This window comes from Balaenoptera musculus, chromosome 2 (genome assembly GCF_009873245.2).
Source record: "Balaenoptera musculus isolate JJ_BM4_2016_0621 chromosome 2, mBalMus1.pri.v3, whole genome shotgun sequence".
NCBI lineage: Eukaryota > Metazoa > Chordata > Mammalia > Artiodactyla > Balaenopteridae > Balaenoptera > Balaenoptera musculus.
Window position 1 is genome coordinate 38,592,830 of NC_045786.1, and position 23,168 is coordinate 38,615,997.

The 23,168-nt window shown below is 48.6% G+C and overlaps 2 protein-coding genes across 4 annotated transcripts in view; one reads left to right on the forward strand and one right to left on the reverse strand.

The window, feature by feature from the left end:
- The first annotated feature begins 1,516 nt into the window (after positions 1–1,516).
- RLBP1 (retinaldehyde binding protein 1) lies at positions 1,517–12,155 on the forward strand. The gene is made up of 8 exons (XM_036844167.1): positions 1,517–1,767; positions 3,987–4,079; positions 4,349–4,477; positions 6,093–6,297; positions 7,872–8,050; positions 10,062–10,220; positions 11,166–11,276; positions 11,597–12,155. The coding sequence occupies exons 2-8, from the start codon at positions 4,068–4,070 to the stop codon at positions 11,753–11,755; spliced, it is 954 nt and encodes a 317-aa protein (XP_036700062.1). The 5' UTR covers positions 1,517–1,767; positions 3,987–4,067; the 3' UTR covers positions 11,756–12,155.
- Positions 12,156–16,399: 4,244 nt separating this feature from the next.
- Positions 16,400–23,168, reverse strand: part of ABHD2 (abhydrolase domain containing 2, acylglycerol lipase) — a 107,784-nt gene continuing 101,015 nt past the window's right edge. For all 3 annotated transcript variants that reach the window (XM_036841575.1, XM_036841577.1, XM_036841576.1), the window contains one exon: positions 16,400–22,329. In XM_036841575.1, the coding sequence (XP_036697470.1) occupies positions 22,133–22,329 (197 nt within the window). In that variant the 3' untranslated portion in view covers positions 16,400–22,132. The remainder of the gene's footprint in view (positions 22,330–23,168) is intronic.

Below are 23,168 nucleotides of genomic sequence, written 5' to 3' on the forward strand. Positions count from 1 at the left end.
CCACTGTACAGAATCGGGGGCACAGCAAGTGCGAGCCCTCTCCCTCCCTACCTCCAGCCTGGCAGAGAGAGCCAGGGAGCCCACAGAGTCTGCCAATGTGGCCAGCACAGGTGTCTGGGCCAATGAGGGCAGCAACTCCGCTCACACACTGGCACTATTGTTCCAGCCAGAGAGACTGGACATGAACGTGACTCTTGGGAGGGGGGAAGGGCAGGGCAGAGGCAGAGAAAATCTGTGAGCAGAGGAGTGTCATAGAAAGCTCTGCTCCTTAAACAGGGCCTCGCGGCCTGCCAGCATCCTGAAAATCTCTGGGAACAGTAGCTCACTTCCGTCGGGGCTGTGCCATCAACTCAAAAGTGTTCTTGGTGCACAGGAGTGTTCTTTGTGCTAGAGTCCATCACCCAGCTTGACAAAGCCTCTTCTGGGGCCTCCATGGTTCCTTCCTGTGGGCAGCCTGAGCCCTCACCCCCACCTCCATTATCTCGCATGAGCCTCACACTCTGTGAAATACCTGGGAAAAAAATCCAACAGCCCACTGACATCAGTTTGCTAAAGCTGCTGTAACAAAGTACTACAGACTGAGTGGCTTAAACAACAGAAATTCATTTTCTCACAATTCTGAAGGCTAGAAGTCCAAGGTAAAGGTGTCAGCAGGGCTGGTTTCTTCTGAGACCCCTCTCCTTGGCTTGTAGATGGTGCCTTCTTCCTGTGTCTTCACATCGTCTTCCCTCTGTAACTGTGTCCAAATTCCCTCTTCTTATAAGGATACCAGTCGTATAGGATTAGGGCCCACCCTGATGACCTCATTTTACCTTAATTACCTCTTGAAGACCCTATCTCCAAATACAGTCACATTCTGGGACTTCCCTGGCGGTCCAGTGGTTAAGACTCCATGGTTCCACTGCAGGGGGCTCAGGTTTGATCCGTGGTCAGGGAACGAAGATCCCCATTTGCCAGGCGGTGAGGCCAAAAAAAACCCAAAACAAAAGCAAACAACAACAAACAACAAAATACAGTCCCGTTCTGAGATGCTGGGAGATAGGACTTCCTCTAATTATTCCCACTTCTCAGAGGAGGAAACCGAGTCACCGAGTGGTGAAGTCACATCTCACAGCTAGAAGGTGATGGAGTTAGGATATAAAAGTGGGCAGTCTGGTGCCCAAGCAGGCTCCTATCACTGCACCCCACAGCCTAAAAGTGGGTCAGCCTGTCTTGTCCTTTCCGCACTCAATCTCAACCAGCTACATTTCCCAGCTGGCCTCATTCACTGCCTGACCACGCCAGGCCCTGCTGGGCTTGGGGAGAGGGTGACAGGCCAGGATTCTCCACAGCTGCCATTTCATCTGCAATCACATTTAAAATTTCCCTCCATCTCGAGCATATCTTACCCAGGGGTGTGCTTTCTCAGACCTCCCTGCGATGAGAGAGAGGACGGAGAGAAGCGTATGGGGCTGGCCCAGATCCCATCCCCACAGCCCGGCTTCCACATGGCTGAGCAGGAACTCTGGGGCAGACGCACACAAAGGAGGGCTTTGAGGTGGCTCCAGCCAGGCCCAAGCTGATCCCCTCTTCCCCCTGGTGCGTCACTTGCCCCAATCTGGGCCTCCCTGTGAGCCTGATTTAACGGAAAACTGTGGGCCGTGAGAAGTTCCTTGTGACACACTAATCCCAGCCTGCTGACTGGACCACGCCCCCAGAGGAGGCAACCTCCAGGCCCTGGAGGACACAGGCACCAGGTGTCCCAAGGAGGAGCTGCTGACTTGGCAGGTAAGTCAGTAGCAGGGACCTGGCTGGGCCAGGAAGACCAGGACTAGGGTGAGGAGTCAGTGGTGGGGAGACCACATCTCAGGCTGCTCAAAAACTGAAACCAGCTATCCATTTTTCAGGTTGAGCCAGACCAACCTGATGGCGGACTTAGCAAATAAAAATATAGGATACCCAGTTAAATGTGAATTTCAGATGAACAACAAATACTTTTTTAGGATAAGTATGTCCCAAATTTATATGGCACATACTTAAACACTTCAAAAAAACTTTTGCTCATCAGAAACTCACATGTAATTGGGCATTCTGTATTTTAACTGGCAACCCTAGATGGCAGGGAAGAGCCTCGACACGGAGTGAGGGGTGGGTATTTTCTCTTGTATACAGCGCATAAATCAATATGTAAAAAATCAGAGTTAGTAGATTAGGCATATTTTAAAAAGAGTTGCTGTACTGACTTTAACCCTCTATTTCTAAGATCTAGGATCTTGTCCTGATGAGCTGCCTAGCTGGCTGGGGGGTGTCTAGCTGGCTGGGGGTGTCTAGCCACTGTCTCTCCTGTCTGAGCCCCTTGCTCAGGGAGTTCTATCAGCCTCTCCCTTTCTGTTCCAGCAAAATCCAAGGGAGAGCACAGTCGTATTTCAGTCTGTCTTGTATGTATGCCTGCATATTTGGAAGTCTACCTGCTAGAAAGCTGACTTAGATTTTATTCCTGTTAGTGGATGACAGCCCCCAGAACCTCCCTGCCCTGCTGGGTCTGTGGAGTGGGAGAGGCAGGAAATGGGAGATCCTCAGATATTCCCTGGCACCCTCTAAGTCTCTCTGTGCAAGTTGGGGTAATGATCAGTATGATGCTAAGAAAGGGAAGGGGAACTATGTTTTAGAGCAAAACACTGTGCTAGGTACCCTACAGAAATTATAGGATCTTCATTACAACTCTATTTGGTAAGTGTGGTTATTATCCCCAATTTGCAGATGAAGAAACTGAGGCTCAGAAAGGTTAAATAACTTGTCTAAGCTCATATGGGTGGTAAATGACCAAGCCTGATTCAAACCTGGTTCTCTCTGACCCTAAAGGGTTTTCTGTGACACCAGCTCTCCTAGGGAGTTTGCCTGGAGATGTCTTGGCTCTAGGTGTCAAAGCAAGTCTTGGTCTCAGGCAGACATAGGTTCAAGTCCCACCTCTGCTACTAATCAACAGTGAACAGATGACAGAACTGACCAACGGGAACCTGGTCAGAGGCAGGAGCAGGGTGGTGACGGGTCTGGGGACATTTAGGTAGGAGAGGGGAAAATCTGGAAATAGAAGAGTTGTCTCCAAAAATACTCAGTGGGTTGTCATGTGCGCAATGGATGAAATTGGTTCTGGTGGGCAGGCACTGCTTCTGTGTTCATTATTTAATTAAATCCTCATAAACTTCCATCTCCCTTTTACAGGGGACAACCAAGATACAGGTTAAATCACAAAGCTTGCAAATGGAAGAGAGAATTTGAACCCAGGTCTAACTTTTGCCACAACAGGCTGCCTCTTGATGCTGATGGAAAGTTCACAGCTTGGTCTTAAGTCCCGATCCCTGGCTATTGCGGGCTGTGTGACCTTGGACAAGTCACTTATTCTCCTGGGCCTGTTTCCTCCTATGTAGAATGGGAATAATAATGCTGGCTCCCAGACAATGGATTTGAAAATAGCGCATCACAAGGCACAGAACACGCACCCAGTTATGGTTATGTAACTAGCCATCACCCCTCTGGAGAGTTAATTCACTGGAACGGGGCCATCCACTAGGCTGGGAAGTTTCTGAGGTGCCCCTTTGGGCTGGAAAAGGAGGGCCACAAATGGGAGGATGGATTGCCTTATCCTGCAGTGATCATGTAACTGAGAATGGAGGCCGATCCTAGTTTTTCCCTGGCTGGGCCAACTCATCTTAAGAACTGAGGTTTGAGGTATTTTTGTGTGTGTTCCTTCTCAAAGGGGTGTTTCCCAAAGTGTAGCCCAAGAACCACCTCCTTCGGAGCCACCGGGGGTGCTGTTTTAAAGTATAGATGCCCGGGCCCCAGTTCAGACCTCCTGAGTCAGAATCACAGGTGCAGGGCCCAGGCATCTGCATTTCTAACAAATGCTCCACCTGATTCTGATGCACTCAAAAGTTTGACATCCACTGTTCTGAGACAATAACAGAACAGTTTCTCCATATCACTGCAGCCCTGACTTCCTCTCCTAGGAAGGAGGCTGCCTGGAGAGGCCAGGACAGAAGAAGTGGGGTCCTTCTTTTTCCGAGCACTCCGAGTCTTCCAGAGGCAGCATGTCAGAGGGGGTGAGTACCCCTGTGCCCTGGGGCTCCCCTCCATCCACCTTCCCTCCTTCCCTTTCTCCCTTCCTGTTTCTCTGTCATCTGGTCTGCTCAGGGTTATGGGCGTTCACCCCTACAACCTCTCTGTGGTCCCTGACCCCACCCAAAGGGAGGAAGCTCAACAGTGACCTTGGGCAAAAGCACTAGTTTAGGGTCTGAGCAGACCCATTTGACTGGCTTGCTCAGGTTGCTGGGGGTCTCTTCCTGTCTTTTCCTGACTTCTCTCTGCCCAGGCGGGCACATTCCGCATGGTCCCTGAAGAGGAACAGGAGCTCCGTGCCCAACTGGAGCGGCTTACAACCAAAGACCATGGACCTGTCTTTGGCCAGTGCAGCCAGCTGCCCCGCCACACCTTGCAGAAGGTGAGGTGGCCCCGGGGTGTGCAGAGGGACAGGGTAGAGAGGCAACAAGGGGGAATGTTGACAGCATCCTCTCTCCTGTAGAAAGGTCCAGCACCAGCTCTCCAGGTCATTCTGGACCTAAAGGACTGGTTTGTTCTAGGGGCTATTCTGAAGGTCAGGGCCATGGCAGCAGTTGGGGTGACCAGATGTCCAGGCCAGCCTATTCCAAGACTATGGCACCAACAGTGTTCCCTGAAACCAATGCCGAGACCTAGGGCTTCTGGACCAGGGATCATCCTAGACTCAGATGTGAGGAACATTGGTTTGCAATGGCCTTGGAGAACAGGGATCCAACTGCTGCCCCCACTGGATAGGAAAAGGCCTGAGTTCTAATACCAGACCGACTTCCAACTTGCTGTGTGACCTTGAGCAAACTTCTTTCCCTCTTTGGGTCTTGCTTTCTGTACCTATGAAAGAAGGTTGTTGGACCAGTTCAGAGTTTATCAGACTGTGCTCTGTGGAGGGTGGCAGAGCTGTCTTGGGGTTGAGCTGGACCCGGGCTCCTGGCTTCCATCTCTGCTCCCTGGGCGTCTCAAGGGAAAGGTGCTCTGAGATCCCCCAGACCTGCCTTTCCCCCTCATGCCATCCAAGGAAAGAGCTGCCCCTGGCATGCTGAGGAGTTCTCCAGGCTCAGCCAAGGGGAGGAATAGGAGGCGGAGGACAGGCTGCCATCTGCCTGGTATCTTTGATTTTGGAAAGATCAGAAATGAGCCTGGGAGGCAGCAGAGTGAAGCGATTAAAAGTCCAACCTGGGGCTTCCCTGGTGGCGCAGTGGTTAAGAATCCGCCTGCCAATGCAGGGGACACGGGTTCAAGCCCTGGTCCGGGAAGATCCCACATGCCGCGGAGCAACTAAGCCCGTGCGCCACAACTACTGAGCCTGCACTCTAGAGCCTGCGAGCCACAACTACTGAGCCCACGAGACACAACTACTGAAGCCCGCACGCCTAGGGCCCGTGCTCTGCAACGAGAAGCCACTGCAGTGAGAAGCCCGCGCACCGCAACGAAGAGTAGCCCCCGCTCTCCACAACTAGAGAAAGCCCTCGGGCAGCAACAAAGATCCAACCCAGCCAAAAATAAATAAATAAATAAATAAATAATAAATTAAAAAAAAAAAAAAAAGTCCAACCTGAGTAAGAGTTTCAGCTTCACCCCTTTTTATCTGGGTGACCTTGGTCAAGAATACCTTGACCTCTACGAGCCTCAGTCTGCTCACCCTGAGAAATGGGGATGAGATTACAACCTTCCTGTGATGGATTGTGGCAAAGATTTAAAAACATAATGTATCTAAAGGACTTAGCAGTGTGCTCAGTCAGGGCTCCAGTAGGCTGTTGTGATTAGAAACGTTTAGCTCTCTGGCTGTCTCCTCAAACAAACCCAGGATGAAAGTTTGACCTAATTTTCTCCAAATGTAAATGGCAGTCTGAGGTGCTGCCAGTGCAGAAGCTGCCCTTGTGGGCAGAGCAGCGATGGCCCCAGCTGCCACGCCCTCTGCCCCTCAGCCGGTCTGGCACCTGGAGGAGCCTCCCGCACCCGCGCCTACCTGACTTCGTGCCTGCACCCCACCCCTGTTCCAGGCCAAGGACGAGCTGAATGAGAGGGAGGAGACCCGGGAGGAGGCGGTGCGGGAGCTGCAGGAGCTGGTGCAGGGGGAGGCAGCCTCGGGGCAGGAGCTGGCCGTGGCCGTGGCGGAGAGGGTGCAGGGAAAGGACAGCGCCTTCTTCCTGCGCTTCATCCGTGCGCGGAAATTCCACGTGGGCCGAGCCTACGAGCTGCTCAGAGGTGAGGCCTGCGCAGGATGGGTGGCCCTGGGAAGGCTGCGGGGGGTGGGGAGTGAGGGGGGAAGGGGGGAAGGTCATGAGGAGGGCGTTGACCCTCACCCAGGCACTGAGACCGACTCCTTCACTTCCCTCCCATTCCCTGTGCCGTGCAAGTCACTCTCTCTGAGCCTCCTTATCCTTACCTGTAAAATGGGTGTGTGGACTAAATAGCCTTCAAGATCCCTTTCAGCTCTGACAATGAATGGATGAGTCTGGCAGGACCAGATTCCTAGAGGTCTGGCCCCGCCTCTCCACTCTCCGAGTCTCAATGAGCAGAACTGAGTCACCCAAATTGGGTGCCCAAATTGGGGGAGTTTCCTCTCTCACCCCTGCTCTCCCCTTCCCCACCCGCCCAGCCTAGGTTTTGGCTCTGGAGCACTGCAGGGAAGATGGGTATGAGCTTGACTCCCCTCAGGTACCCAAACCTCATGCATAGTAGAATTGAAGATGGTGCCAGCCCTGGGAGTGAGTCCCAAGGACAGAACCACCCTGGCTGTGCCCACGGGATGAAGACCAGTGTCTTAAGGAAATCAAGTCCTTGGTGCTGGTGGAGGGAAGGGGTGTCTGAGCAGGCCCTATGCAGCCTGATGATTCTCCTTCTTCCTTCCTTCCGCAAATGGTAATTCTCTGCTGTGCTTTGCCAACCGCTGTTTTAGGCCAAAGGATGTGGCAGAGAACAAAGCAGACAAGAACTGCCGGCCCTCGTGGGTCTTATAGTCTAATGGTGGAAATAATAAACCAGACAAATAAAATAAAAATATACAGAGAAAAATAAAGAAGGTGGATATAAAGGACTGAGGGGTCGAAGTTTTAGGTAAAGAGGCTAGGAAGGCTCCAGTGCAAAGAGAACTTTTAGAGAAAAACTCGAAGGAAATGAGATGCCTGGGGAAAGAGCAGTAGGGCAGAGGGTACAGCAAGGACGAAGGCTAGGTGGTGGGAACGGGCCTGGAGTGTTGGACGAGCAGCGAGGAGGTCAGTGGCCTTCCCTTGGCAAATGCCTCCCCAGACCTCCTCTGGGGCTGGTCCCTCCGGGGTTTGGTGGAAGAGACAATCGCAGATAGGCGGGGACCTGTTCAGGATGGGTCAGGGTGGGGTTAGTGGGTGGTGGGAGTGCCGCTGGAGTCAGAGAGGGCCTCTGTGTCCTGCTTTGGGTTTTATCTGGGGGTCATTTTCCCACCCCCACCCCCTCAGCTAACCCTGTGCCCAACTGAGAAACCCTGTGGCTCTTCCCTTGGGAAAGAGAAAACTACCAAATAGTAATTGTCCTTAGATTTAGGATTACATCTTGTGTTTTTACAGTGTGCTCACGGCGTTTGTACCTGGAATCTTGTTTGATTACCACAGCAATTTGGTGAGATAGGCCAATGTTATCGTCCTATTTTTTGGAGAGGTAATATGGGGCACAGAAAGGTTGAGTATCCTGCTGGCTTACACAGAGCATGTAGGTGGAGGAGCCTGGGTCTCTGGAGGCCCACCATGTGCCACCCCAGCATGGGCTGGCTCCCAGAGGGGCCTCTTCTGCTCCCCCTCTGCCAGGCTATGTGAACTTCCGGCTGCAGTACCCAGAGCTCTTCGACAGCCTGTCCCTGGAGGCTGTCCGCTGCACTGTCGAGGCTGGCTACCCTGGTGTCCTCTCCAGTCGGGACAAGTATGGCCGAGTGGTCATGCTCTTCAATATTGAGAACTGGGACTCTGAAGAAATCACCTTTGATGAGGTCAGTGGGGATTCGCCTGGCTCCCTCCCATCCCCTGGGCTGGGCTCCCTCCTCCAAACCTGGCCTCTATTGGACCCTCATTCCTGGCTCCCCAGGAGGCGAGGTTTGTGGGGGAATGGCCAGTAGCTCATGGCACCAGGCCCTTTGCCGGCAGGAGGAGAAGTCCTAGGATGTGCCATGGCAGCTGGAAAACCCAGCAGCTTTGCAGGCAGGGCCCACTGGCCAGTACATGGCTGCCCCCTGGTATCCCTGCCAAGTGGGAGTGACAGCTGTGGGCCACGAGCTGGGATCAGCCCTGCCAAATGCTGAAAGCTGAGAGCGACACAGACCATATATATATATATATATATATATATATATATATATGTGTGTGTGATTTCACTTGTCAAGCCTTTAAGAGAGCTGTCCTAGTGGGGGAGCTAGGGTTTATCTTGGGAGAACTTTGGCATGTGCCACCAGGCCTTAAAAGAAAAGTACAAACTTATTTTAGAAAATGCTGCCTAGTAGTCACAACACCATTTACTTAAAAAAGTCCATCGTTTTCCCCAGGGGCTTGAGATGCCGTCTTTATCATATTCTGCATCTTCATATGTGCTTGGATCTATTTCTGGACTTTCTATTCTATGCCATTGGTCTGTCTTTTCATGCTCCAATATCACACAGTTTTAATTATAGAGATGGTGTAGAATGTTTAATATCTGTTGGGATTAGTTCTGTCCTTAATGCTTCCCCTTTTCAGGGCTTTTCTAGCTATTCTTGCATGTTTACCTTTCCTTATGAACTTTAGAATTAATTTATTAAGCTCTAGGAGAAATGTCAGGAGATTTTTATTGGTATAACATTAATGTAAATAACAAACTTGGGGAGAAACAGCATCTTTATGAATGCAACATCCATGGACAGTGGTACTATCCACAAAAAAGGGATGCCTTCCTTTTTACATTTTGAGCTTCCAGGAGTGTTTTAAAGTTTTCAAACCTTATGCATGTTTGTCAATAAGTTTGTCGTAAGTATTTATTTTATTGTTGCTATAGGTGGGACTTTCTCTGCCATTATATCTCCTACTTGGTTATTTTTGGTATCTATGAAGATCATTGGTTTTGTATGTTAATTTCATATCCTGGTATTTTTACTGAATTCTTCTGTTATTTATGTTACTCAGATAAATGACTCTCTCAGATTTTCTAAGAATACTATCATATTATCTGTAAATGGGGGACATGTTTTCTTTTCCTCTTCTAGTTCTTATACCCTTGATTTAATAAAAAAAAAAAACAAAACAACTTGGATGCACTGGCCACTACTTCCAACACAGTTGAATAGTGGTGGGGAAAGTGCACATGCTTATCTTGTTCCTGATCATATTAGGGATGCCTGTAGTGTTTGCTACTGAATAGGATACTGGCTTTAGGACTGAGGCATACATATGTATGGTAAGGAAGAGACTTACAAATATTTTTTCTTGTTACATAAGTGATATCTACTCATTTTAGAAAATACCAAAAAAATCACAAATTTAAAATCATCCTCAATTCTACCACCCAGAGATTTCTACCACTGACATCCTTCCAGCCTATTTTTTCTAGAAACCTAGAAACATATGTGAACGCATATGCACACAGACATACACATTTTTTCTTATAAAAATGGGATTGTACTCTACAATAATATACCATGAATGGATATCTTTCTGTATCATTAGTCTTATATATCACCGCTCTAGAATACTCCATGGCATGAATATACCATAATTTCACCAGTCCCTTATTGCTGGACATTTAGGTTGTTCCACTATTATAGGGGTACAAGGATAAACACTGGCATCTAACCGTGGATATGACATTGAAGATTATTTTCTTGGCATACATTCACAGGGGTGGACTGTCCCAGCTCAAAGCCTGTGACAAATTACCTCTGGGAAGGGGTATACCAGTTGGCTCTCCCGTTAGGAACTTGAGTCTTAACTGTCTTTGTGGGTTGGATCTTACAGCCCGTTCACGTTGTGCCCAAGATCTTGCAGGCATACTGTTTCATCCTGGAGAAACTACTGGAGAATGAGGAAACTCAAATTAATGGCTTTTGCATCATTGAGAACTTCAAGGGCTTTACCATGCAGCAGGCTGCCGGACTTCGGGCTTCAGATCTCAGGAAGATGGTGGACATGCTCCAGGTGAGGCCACAGAACCCTGTCCTGCAGGAGCCTCTCACAGGTGGGAAGGATGGGAGGCTGGGCCGGGTTTCCCAGTTTAATGATGCTGGCAGGGACATTAGAAGACAGCCGCCTAGTGCCCAAAAGAGCAATGACAATCACAGCCCCAGCCACAAACACTTCGTGGTGAGCAACATTTTGCCACGTGTTCACATTCATTAATTCATTAACTCCTTAAAAGCATTCTCTCCCTGCTTCCCTGCTTCGCTTTACAAACCTGGAAACCTAGGCTCAGAGATTTGAGTGACTTCTCAAGGTCACACAGCTATCAAGTGGCAGAGGCGGGACTTGAACCTACACCTTCCGACCTAGAATCCCATTCTCTGTACACATATGTCATGCTGCCTCCCTCTGGATGTGAATTTATCCTGAGAAAGAGATATCATTAATGATCCTGACAACTCATTCCTATATACTGATGTGTCAGAAGTCCTTTCTTACAGCTAATCTAATCTTAAATCTGCTTTGTCTTGGAAAGGAGAGATGGGAGGTGGGAGTCATGGGAGGGGATGAAGGACAATGAGGCATGACAATAGGGTACCTCTGGTCTATAATGGTTTGCAGTCCGCTCAGCAGGCAAGTGGATTTGAAAAGCCTTGGACACCTAAACACCAAGCAAGGCTACCATTTCATTTCCTTAGTCCACCTAATTACAAGGTTTTGTGCATCCGCAGGATGAGGGTTGGGTTGCGTGGCCTCTGGGACATCCTTCCTTCAGTTTGGAGCTGCAGTGAAGCCAGGGCTCCCCAGCTGCTGGCCTGGGGATGGAACCTTCAGTGGGCTACCCTCTGGGGCAACCGAGTGATGACAACTCTGTCCTCTTGTCATGGGGAGAGGCAGTGGGAGAGTGAGTGGGAACCTCTGAGGTCATGGGGCCATGTGGTGGGATGCTGTCTGTCCCTGCAGGATTCCTTCCCAGCCCGGTTCAAAGCCATCCACTTCATCCACCAGCCGTGGTACTTCACCACAACCTACAACGTGGTCAAGCCCTTCTTGAAGAGCAAATTGCTCCAGAGGGTGAGTGTGTGGTCACGCAGGGAAGGTGCCCGGTGATCATCTGGTGTGTGAGTGAGTGAATGGGGTTGTAGCATAGAAGGGTCAGGAGACAAGAGGGAGAAGGTGGAGGAGGAGAGGCACCCCACTGAGCCCTCCTCAGACTCTGTACCAAGGTTCCGAACCAAGTGGATCCCACAGACAGCACAACAAGGAGGACTTTGAGAAGGCCATCACCAGGCAGAGATGTCATGTGTGCCTTTGTCCTCCTGTCCCTCTTCCCCCCAGCCCTCATCCTAAGGGAACCCCCCTTGCTCAGCTCTATCTCCTCTGCTTCCCTGCAGGTCTTTGTCCATGGAGAAGACCTCTCCAGCTTCTACCAGGAGTTCAATGAGGACATCCTGCCCTCCGACTTTGGGGGCACACTGCCCAAGTATGACGGCAAAGTCGTTGCTGAACAGCTCTTTGGTCCCCGGGCCCAAGATGAGAACACAGCCTTCTGAGAACATCCTCTGCCATCTGACCTGTAGTTAGTGTCCCTGGGCCTCTCCTCAGCCTCCCTGGACCCAGAAGGCTGGGAAAAGGGCTGCCTGGGGTGACTGTGGTTCCTCTGAACCTCCCTAAGCTTGGGTGAGCTCAGGTGTCACCCTCCTCCCAAGCTGGGGGGCAATAAAAAAGCAGGGGAATTCCCTTGAGCAAGAAGAAGTGAGGGCAGTTATATTCCTACTGCCTCTGAAGCTTTAGGACAGACTTGTGTGGGGTTGAGTGTCAAAGACTCTAATCAAGCTTCTCAGTGATTTTCTTTGTAATAGTTTTACTATTTAGGGTCTGTGAAAATAGGCAAGGAGGCTGGTTTAAAAGTCTCTCCCACCCCTAAAAATATAAAAAAGAAGATAAAAGAGGGGGAATATAAGTGAAAAGGATCTGGCAAGTATAGTGATCTTGGTGGCTGGTAGGCAGGTGAAACGTTTTCCACGTGGAATTCCAGGGTGGAAGCAGCCTTGAAGTAGCTCCATTTTGGGGTGGTCTGGTCCCCCTCAGTCAGGTGCATTCTGATGTATGCAGTGATGGTCAGGAGCTTGGACTTCTTTCAAGGGTGGCAGTTGTGTCCCCCTCCTTCTCTCTGTGGGGTCTCTCCACCAAAGCTCTCTCCTCCAGACCCCTTGCCTCAACGGATGGTTTTACTTAGATTTACAGATGGTATCTTCTCTGAGCACTCTCCCAGTCCTCAAGTTATACAGTGAAAGCTCTTCTTTGTCTTCAGTCTCAGACACCTTATAGAAATGAACCGATACTTTCAAGCTCTGCATATTTAGACAAATATAAATGCTTTCCTTTCTGTGCAGTTGGCTTTCCTCAAGTGTCTGGTGACTTTTGAGTGTGTGCTGGGCATGCTGCTCTGTCTTGGGGAAGGCCTGGCTTCTTCTGGGCATGGGGCTCATAGGCACTGACAGATTCTTTTCCCAAGATCCTACACTGACTTTCCCAGTGGAGGCAGACACTTGTTCCTGTTGTCTGGCTCATGGTGGTGGGTGAGGGTCAACTGGCCTGGCTGCCTCCACTAGGTACCCTGATAATCATCCCAAGACTTCTCTGCTCTTGCCTCCTTCTGGGCATGAAGCACCCTTGGTGCTGTACCCACCTTTTGGGGCAGGACCTTCAGCTGTTTCCTGGGCTGTGGGTTCAATCCAATGCAGTCTGCTTTCACTCCTTTAGGAATTTCTCTGAACCACTGAATTCTCTTTCTCATTTTCCAGTGTGGCTATGTACATGTACCTATATATGTGACTGTACATATATATGCATTTACTTCTTATATCTTTTCTTTCATTTCTAGGGTTTGCAGTGTATGCTCATCACCCAAGTAATTTCCTTCTCTATGACGTTCACAGTCAACAATCTATGTTCATAAATGATATACATACTACTTCAGAGCTGGAGGAGGAATCATAGCAAATTATTGTGGGTGGCTGACCAGTGAGGATTTCTCCCAAACCCTTCTTTAAACCCTCTGAAACTTGAAGCTTTTCCAAATCAAACCTTACATGGAACTCTAGTATTAAGCCTATAAAGAGTGAAGGTGCTATGGTTGAACGGAGCTCAACAGCCTCACCCCGAGAGATCTCCTAGAACATCTGGAGCTAAGAAGGTATTTCAGGTGTGAGGGCACAAACATGCTGCTGAAGGGGCAAGTGATAAGAGAATGGGGACTTGCGTTTGCCAAGATAGAGGGCATTGGTGAGTCGACAGTACAGGTGTTGGTGGAGTGGGAGCAAGGATGAGGCTGAGTTTAAAAAATTAAAGGAATGAGCATTTTTTAAACTTTCAAGATACACTTATAATTGTTTTGTAAAAGGGTTGTGTCCCAAATTTGAGGAAAACAGTGGCTGATTCCTCTTGGATGACTCCAATCTTTCCCCTGGCCCCTAATTGCCAGGAGCCCTCCTAGTCCCACCCTCTGATTTGTGGGAGCTCTAATTTATAAATGAGATCAGGATATGGAAAAAACTGCAGGCAGAGGCTCTTGGGGCAGCTTTGTCTTACTCAAATCCAAACAGATGCTGGTGTCCCTCCTAAAGTCAGCAGGGCTAGGGCCTTAGCTTAGGGAGGGTTTGAAGTAAAAGCCCAGGGGCTTTCTGAGGAAAAAGCTATAGGGTTGGGACCCAGCGAGTCGGTTCTGACCGTGGGCTGCCACCACCCCCTGCTGGCCGTGCCGTGGTACTGCCCCTCCATGCCCAGGGACAGACTAGCCAGGGGCAGGCCGAGCCAGACCTTGCCAGGAAGGTGGTGCCGCCTTTGGGAGCAGGTGCCTGAAGACCACGAATGTTAATGTTAAAATCTGATGTGCTCAGTCTCACAGAATCCGAGCTGCCTACATATGATGGATTCCTACAAGTGGCCACAACCCCCGCATTAATGAGAGAGGAAGAGGGACAGTAAAATACTCTTGAAAGCCAGCAAATATGGGAAGGGGGACAACAAAACATGACTTTCACGGCAACCACTTGCTGCTCAGAACACCTTCCTTTCTGGAGACGTCTGGGATGAGGCAGGGATTCTGCATGTGAAAGTAATTTGAGCATAGCAAAAGCTGGGAAGTCACAGTGATGCATCATGTGGCCCTTTGGGGAAATATTGTCTGTTAGCAGATGGAAGCATTTGTTAAGGTGTGGATGGAGGTCTCAGTAGGGAAATGGGCCATCAGATTCAGAGAGCCTTTGAGCAAGACTGGTCACTGCTTAGAGCTTTGAGTTTACCTAAGGGACGCTGTAGGAGGCCAATGCTCCCTGGTGTCCTGGCAAAGTCTTCCTGGAAGAGGGATGCCCAGGTCTTAAGTCAACCAGCAAAAGAGCTGAAGAGTCACCTTCAGGGTGAACTGGACCACCTTTTATCCCACTTTCAATGGTGGGCGTGGCTCTGGTGTTGAGGAAGCTTAGCAGTGCAGGGTCTGGAAGCTCACAGGATACCAGAGAGACCTACTACTCAAAGTGTGGTCCCAGGAGGGGACTGCTCAACATAACACTTTGAAAAACATTATTTTATTTGATTCTCTCAATATCTAGAGACAGGCATTCTTATTAAAATTATTCTCATCTTAGGGGTTAAAAAAAAAAAAGAAAAAGGAAAACCCAAGGTCCAATACTGATCAAGGTCACAGAGCTAGAAAGTGGCCTGGATGGGACCCTAACCCAGCAACTCTGGCTCCAAATCCCTTGGCTCTGTTACTACCAATGCTCTGTCTCAAATGTTTATTTCTGGGGATAGAGGAAATGTAGGTAGAGGTGGGGAAGAGGAACCATGGAATTAGAGCTTCATTTATTCCAGGTCAATTTCACCAACATCATCAGATAAAGGAGGAAATAACTTTAAGGGGAAACCAAATGGTCTTCAGTAGAGATGCTGGGGTAATTCCAAATGGGGTAGACAGCACGAATCAAATATAAGTCCTGGGTGCACACAGCCACAGAGAGAGAGAGAGGTTTAACTTTTCTTTGGGGAGAGATTGAGCAGTTCAAGGCTAAGCCGCCCGTTAAGGTCGTCCCAACCACTCAGCTACATGTGACCCCCTCTAAGGGGGGATACACCAAGACAGAAATGAGGAGGGAGACTGTCATACAGCTGGAGGGCCATCCAGTTAGGTGTTTGGTCCTTAACATGGGAAAGTACTCCCTATAGAGCTAGAGCTGAGAGGCCTGTTATTGGAAGGTATAATAAAAAAGACATCAGCACCCTTGGGTCAGCGAGTGATTGTAGATAACTGTCACCAAGAACAAATCTATAGGGTAGAATCAGGAGAGGCACAGCTGTGTGCTGACCACACTGGCAAGCTGTTGGCATCGATCTGCCTAACACCCTGGACCTGAAATCTCTTTCATGTGGTACTTTTCATAGGTAGTATTCTTTGAAAGTTGGTTTTCTTGGATCAAAGTTGTCTGGCTATTTTGTGGGTGATAGGAAGTGGGGCGGTGGGGTTGGTGCTGGGGGAGAAGCTTGCTTACCAGAAAGGGATACACTTTGGAGTTCGATATTGGGCATTTTTAGGCCTCGCTAATGCATGTCCTCCAAAACCAACACTCCTCACCCCACTTAGCTTGTCAAAGGTTTTGCATGGCCAAGGAGGGAAGAAAACTCTGAGTGCAAGGTCCCTGGGGTGGGGGGAGCACGGACTGGCACAACTCTCCTGGCTGGGCCAGGGCTTGGCCCTGGGAGACCCTTAGCTTGGATTCAGACAGATGCAAAGGAGAAGAAAACACCACCATTACTCAACCGACCCAATATAACCTTAATTTAGGTCACGTTCACCCAGTCTTTTCAAAGAACACTATTAGAAAAGGATGTGACTCATGCGTGGCAACCACCATTTACATCTCACCTTACATTCTGTCTACATGGTTCACTTTATAGAGCGAGTATTTAAAATGCTGATATCTCACTCTTCCCAGGCCTTGGCTTTCTTCCTGGAGAGGATGGGCTTGTAAAGACACCTGTGCGCTGGTCATTTCTTTGGTATTTGCAAGGCTGGGTTAAAATCAGTTGTGATGAGAACTTGGTGTTTTGCCCATTTCTTTCAAGCTCCTGCTTCAGTGAAGACACAGGAAGAATCCTTTTAGATAGAAAATCTCCACTACAAAGGACACACAGCCACGCCACATTTTTAGTCTTTTATTTTTTTAAGTAAAGAAATTCCATTGAATCAAAGATAACAAAATTACAGTTTTTGTTTGTAATGATCTTTGTTTACCACCACACAGAATCAAAACAGAACCAAAAGTAATATGAGAACATAAAATGATCAAGGACACCACTGTTTAGTATAATTTCTTAATAAAGGTAAATATCCTCATATTTAGAAAAAATTGCATTGCTAGTTGCAAATCTTAAACACCTCAGTGCTGGAGGATCCCGTATTCCACCTCCCCCACCCCCCAATCCACCAGCACGGAGGCTTTCAGAACACAAACTCAAAAATACATTATTTTCAGGGCAGCATTTGAAGTTTCAGAAAGTCCAAAAAAAAAAAAATCAAACAAAACAAACAAAAATTAGGAATGTGAAAGTGATGGTTCTCAAAAATCAATCTGGAAGCAGATCTGCCAACAGAAGAATGTGGTTCATGGAAGTCTAACCAGGAAAGGGGGAGATGCAAACTGGCTCCCCCCTCCACGCCCCCAGCTCCTGGTGTCGCTAAGGCAGCTGCAGTGGCAGAAGTCAAAAGCTCAGGTACAGTGAAGGTCTTCCTGAGGCAGTGGGAGAGACCCAGATCATCTGAAACTGGTGTGGAGAGGTGACAGGATTCTACATGGACTTGTGCTTTAGGAAAACTAAAGAGGCCAAAACAAAAACCAAACCAAACCTAACTCCCACACCCAGGAACTCGGTCCACCCACTGGGAGGGAGTGGCTGGCGCTGGGACTGAGGGCTCAGCAATTATTCTAGGTGACTGTTGGCTGCTCCATGTGGGTGGTCTGGAAGGAGAATGCCTATTGAGATGAAGGGTATTTCTGCAGGTGCTATACATGGATTGTCCCCAACTTACGGCGATAGATTTCTTGGCTAATGGGGACCAGAACGGCGAGGCGGCAGGTTATAGGTTTTATTACTAACTGACAGGAGTCGAGTTAAAGGACTTAATCCACTGGTTGGAAATTAACTTCAGCTTATTCATTAGAGATAGATGAATGTTTTACCCACAATACATGCTAGGAAAAACGGTTCAGAAAACATGGTGTGTGGGGGGGGCTGACTCCTTCAAAAGGGGCATCTGTCTACCATCTGGGGTCTGAGAATGGCTGGCGAGCTGGGCTCTGCAGCCTGCTTCCAAGGGCCACTTCGGGGGGATGCCTGGGCTACAGCGTCCGGAGGCAGTGGCAGCAGTGACACAGGCAAGAGGAAGCAGCTTTAGTTTTGGATAGCATTCCAGTTCTCACTGCGAGTAGGGGCCCGTTCCCCTTCAAATACAATTTGGCAAAAGCAATTCTAGTTTATGAAGAGGGGGGCACTTCCCTCTGCTTTGATAACAGGGGGGAGAAGAAAACCTTTCCCCCCATTGCTTGGCCTCTAAATGCCAAAGGCAGGCCACTTTTCATGGTTTTTTGAAGCATCCACAGTGGCTTTGAACAACAGAGTGAGGCCAAGAAGGAAGAAAGGCGTCAGAGATGAGGTGTTTGGCCAGTTCTGGATTGCTCTTATTGTCAGGGGTGGGGGGCACCTAATGTAATAAGGAGCGTACAGGCCACATGAAGACATTTTCTGGTTTTGCTGTAGCTTTGCTTCAGACTTCTACAGCAGAATAATTTGAATTCCAAAGCCACAATAGTGTTGTACCACCAGGGGATATTCTAGAGGCAAGTTAAGGCTTTCTGGGCAAAGAGAACAATTCCAGATGGTATTGTGAGCGGATGCTGCAGTGAAATGCTTCTTAATAACTCTCCTGTCCTGCCTTAGACGACAAAGACCTGAGTTTCAACTCAACGTGATGTTTCAGTGATCTTCACTTTAGCGCTAAGTCAGAAGCAATGCCACGGGAAAAGAAAAGCCTCTCACAGCTCAGACATCTGCTTGCCCGGCAAACACTAACAAGAACACACATATTGTTTCCCCGGAGCTGGCAAAACGGATCTCAAGCCACACAGTGACAAAGAGAGCTCTCATTCAGATGCCAGGCATATAAGCTCAGCTACCCAGAAAGTTCAGCTTTAATGAAGACTGTAGTTTTAGAATGAAAGTCTGAGCAGGAAGGGTTTCTGTCCTGGGAACTCTCAAAGCTTGCCCGAGTCACACAGAAGGATGGGGATATTCACCTCGTTCCAACGGTCAGCACCTGTCCCAGTCATAAGACCACCCTCAGTACAGAAAGAATATTGAGATGACAGTGGAGGCTCTGAAGAGAAGCCAGTCAGAGACACAGGGCTTTGGGCAAAAATCAAGGGTCTTCACCAGCAAAGGCTGAATGCAGTAGCTCCCTCTCTCTGAGTCCCCTCAAGATAAGCCCGAAGTCTTGACTTATCTGTTTCCACTTGCAAGGGCTGTAAGAAGGCCAGCGGGAATGTTCTGGCAAATGACGTGTAAGTAGATGAAGTGGACTTAGAGATGGTCTAAGATGAGGTAACTGGGGCACGGAGAGGTGAAGTGATTGCCCACAATCCAATGTGAATTAGAGATAGGACAAGAATCCAAGTCTCCTGAATCCTGGTTCCCTAACACCATGTCAAGAAAGGGACGCTCCCCTTGCAGGTATATTCCCACTCTCATGTGTAAAACGCTGCGGGGAGGTTCAAAGAATATAGTGACAACAAACAACTTTCTGCCTTCCTTCTGCTCTGGAATCACTGGTGCAAACTCACGGGCGGGAAGGTAAGAGGTTTTCTTCAAGTCCGTTAAATTCCCTACTAACATAAATGCATAAAGGAGACTTGAGACCATTTTTTCAAGTCAGATAATCCTGACTTGACTGGGATCTTCATCATTGTCTTCAAATGTTTAGAGGCAGGGAGAACAACCCGGAGAATTGTTAAAAACCTGCTTGGTTTTTAACATGTTCTTCCTGCGATAGAACTGTCTAGGTCTCTGCAATTTATATCCTTAACCTGATTTTACTGTATTTTTAACCTGATTTTAAAATATAATATTCAAATGCTCTTTGAAAATTCTGCCTTGTTTTAGCCCAAGAGGACCTCAGTAGCAAGAAGAGCCCTCACATTATCATCAGGAACGAACGAAAAGCAAGGAAAGCTGGAGGAAGGAAAAAGCTGACCTACATATAAAATGCTGCTCCCTTGTTTATCAGGCGAGCTCGCATCTCTGTAAATTCAATGCCTCTGTGCTCTCATTCAGGGGCAAACAAGAATTTTCCTGTAAGATAGCCACAGTTACACACTTATTTCCATGCCTGAGAGCCTGAAGCTTGAACAGAGGCCTTCAGTTGATTTCACGTGAGCCAAAATGGAATGTAAGTGCCATTCAGAGTCACACACTAAAAAGATTTCAGCTGGGAGGCGGTCCCCACAGTCCTGTGGGGTAAATTCCGGTTATGTGGCAACAAAGGCTGTGCCCCGAGCCCTGCCTCCCCTCCGTGGACCACCAGAACTGCCATGCACACCAGGCTCCAAGGACTTGTGCCCCCATCCCCGCCAAGTGTGTGACAACAGGACTGTTTTCTCCTCCTGAATGGAGCTGGTACCTGGCCACTACTTTGTCGGAATAGATCAAGGGATGTGACCTAAGGCAAATGAAAAGGAGCCTCTTGCTTCCTGGGATGGTGATTCAACCCCATTAAGTTATTGCTTCGTTCATCTAATTTCACAAAAAAAGGTCTTGAGACATGAAGGTTGTAGCAGGATATATGACCGTGAATCTTCTAGATTATAGCTGTGGTTGTTGGTTGGAAGGAAAAATAACAGAGGGGAGAGACTAGCTTCGAAATTGAGGGGTAGATGATAAAGTGCCAATTCGTACTAAAAGAACACGAAAAAGAAATGCACTTGAAAAGTAACAACTTGGGAGGAAAGTCACAATGATGAATTTGGTGTGTGTGAGAAATTGTACCGAAGCAAAGTCGAGACCATAGAAGTCTCAGTCTCTTCAGACACGGCTGTTTTTGATGTTATTATTTAGGATGATCTGGTGATTGTCAGAAAACAACTTCTTCAGGTTACAGACATTACTGTCACATGACTTGGACCGATGCCCAAACTACATCCACCTGCGGCCATGAGGGTCTGCAGCCAGGCCCTCAGGTGGCTCCCTTTACCCCTTAAACATCCACATACAGACCCACTATTTATATTCCTGTCTGTCCTATAGCAAAGGAGAGGAAGCCGGGAAATTTTTTTTTTTTTAAAGTATCTAGGTCCTTTCACTTGTAATTCTGTTTAGTTCCAGATAGCAACTGCTGATTTTTCAAAGTGCAGGGTTTTTAGATATTCAAGTACCACAGGATTGGAGGAAAGGAGTACTTGAAATGTAGAGTGACTTTTCATTTGAGAAGATAACACTCTGGAAAGATCTATCCAATAGGCTACAAATATGAGCTATTACATTACAAAATCTGGTTTCAAAATCACACCCTCTTCAGTTGGAAAGATATTTCTCCAAACTCAGATCCAACTTTTGAATTGTTTGGTATCAAAAGCCAGAGTTAGAGAGACCTGGGTTAAAAACATAAAATTATAACTGAGTGCTTTAAAAAAAAAAAAAAAACCCAAAAAAAACCCTCTTTATATGAAATGAGGGACAGAAAAAAAAAAAAAAGAAAGGCAAATGATGACGTCTACATGCTTAGAATAGCTCTCAGGCTTCCCTGGAGAGGTGTTCTCTCAAACCTCAGTAAACTGAGTTTGTCATTGAACTTTAGAACTGGTAGCGATATCGGCAATCTACCTGGCCCAAGTCCCCCATTTAGCAGGTGAAGAAATAAAAGTTCAAAGGGACTTTTCCAGGGTCATATAGCCAGTGAGAGGCAGAGTCAGGCATGGCCTGAAGGGTTCACCCCCAGCCCAAGCCCTTTCTGAGACATCACATAGCGATCACACCAGGGCAGCCGTACACGACAGGCCTTGCAGCTTTGGAGGCTCCTGGGATCTAAGAGATACCTCCGACTACGAATTTCAACAACACAAACTACCGAGATGTTTCTAATTTAAAGGCTCCGCACAACCGTGCTTCTCAAATTTGCCTGGTGAGGAGAATCACCTGGGGCACTTGTCAAAAATTAGAATCCCCAGGCCCCTTCCCAGACCCACTGAAACAGCTTCTCCAAGGGGAGGGACCTGGGAGGCTGAATTTGTACCAAGCGCCCCAGGTAACTCTCATCATCAGCAACCTGTGGGAAAACTGTCTTAGAAGACAGTGCGGGAGAAAGTTGGTTTGTGACTCAAGGGAATTTTCTTTGCCATGTAAGAGGCCACAGTCTTGGCCTGGGAGGCCCAGGGCCCCAGGCTCCCAAGCTGAGCTGCATCTACAGCGTTGGCTCTTTTTAGGGTCTACGTCAGGACACATACACCACCACAAAATAACATACATCCTTCACTGCTCTTGGGGAAAAGCCTGCTGATTGGCAAAGCAAAACTGCTGTTCAGACACATTTTTAATAGGGAAACTAGATGTAATTGGCTTGAAAGCAATCAGATGCTGACACCGGACAGGAGGGTGAAAACCCCGTCGCTTGTCACCATGGCTAACAATGCAGTGGAGAAAACCAGTAACTAAGCACAAAAATAGCCTGGAGCTCCCAGGGACGGCCACCTACTTCAAGTCAGGTGTGTCTAGTGGGTGCTCCCCGTTGATGGCGTGAGGTCAGATCCAGGTCACTGAGGGAGATGGGAGACCTGAAACAGCCGGTGACCAGGGCAGCTGGAGCGCACCAGAGTCCGGGGGGTGCCTCACTCCAGGTCGGCCTCCACCTGCTCCGTGTCAGAGCACTGCGACTTGTTACGTTCCCACTGGCAAATGGCGTTGGCGTACTCCACCACCAGCTTATCCATCCATGTCAGGGGCTCGGGGAACAGCACGGACCCCTCAAAGAAGCCCAGGTGGCCCCCGTGCAGGGGCAGCACAAACATGACGTTCTCCCGTTTCTCTGCAGGAGAAAGGCAGCTGAGTGAGTCACTGTTCTCTGACCAGCTCCAGGGCAGGAGGTGCAAAAGTGAGCTGGCCGGGGCGGCCCAGGCTTTCCCCACAGGCGAAGGTGTCACCCAAGTGGGCATCTGATTTCTACTCCCTCTGCCTCGTTCACCAAGGCGGGAGGGAGATTTGGTGGGGCAGGCAAGATGGTGGGATCTAGCAGGTTTTGGAATAGCAGCTTGGCTTTGGAGTAGAATGGGTACCGGCTTAGGAGATCCTTAAAACTCTAAGTGGTTCTCAAACTTGGCTGCATATTAGAATCACATGGGTTTTTTGTTTTTTATGATCCCTATGTTGCATCCAGACCAATGAGATTCTGATTTGAGGGTGGGGGTGGGGTGGAGTTGGGGGGTGGTAGGTGAGAGAGGGAGGACCCAGGCATTGGTGTTGCTAAAACTCCCCAGCTGACTTGATTGTACAGCCAAGTACCTCCCAACTTCGTGTATCCAAATCACCTGGGAGACTGCCTTAAAATGCAGATTTGGCTTTAATAGGCCTGGGGAAGGAGCTGAGATTCTGCGTTTCTTTTTTAAAAAGATATTTATTTATTTATTTGGCTGCACTGGGTCTTAGTTGCGGCATGTGGGATCTTTAGTTGTGGCATGCAGGCTCTTAGTTGCAGTGTGCAGGATCTAGTTCCCCGACCAGGGATGGAACCCAGGCCCCCTGCATTGGGAGCGCGGAGTCTTAACCACTTCGCCACCGGGGAAGTCCCCAGATTCTGCATTTCTGACAAGCTCCTGGGTGATGCCGATGCTACTGGTGGGGACCAGGCTTTGAGGAGGGATTCATAAC

Coding starts and splice junctions, on each gene's coding strand:
- RLBP1 (XM_036844167.1), top strand. Junction 4,478..6,092: donor CCCGCCACACCTTGCAGAAG/GTGAGGTGGCCC, acceptor CCCCTGTTCCAG/GCCAAGGACGAGCTGAATGA. Junction 6,298..7,871: donor AGCCTACGAGCTGCTCAGAG/GTGAGGCCTGCG, acceptor CCCCTCTGCCAG/GCTATGTGAACTTCCGGCTG.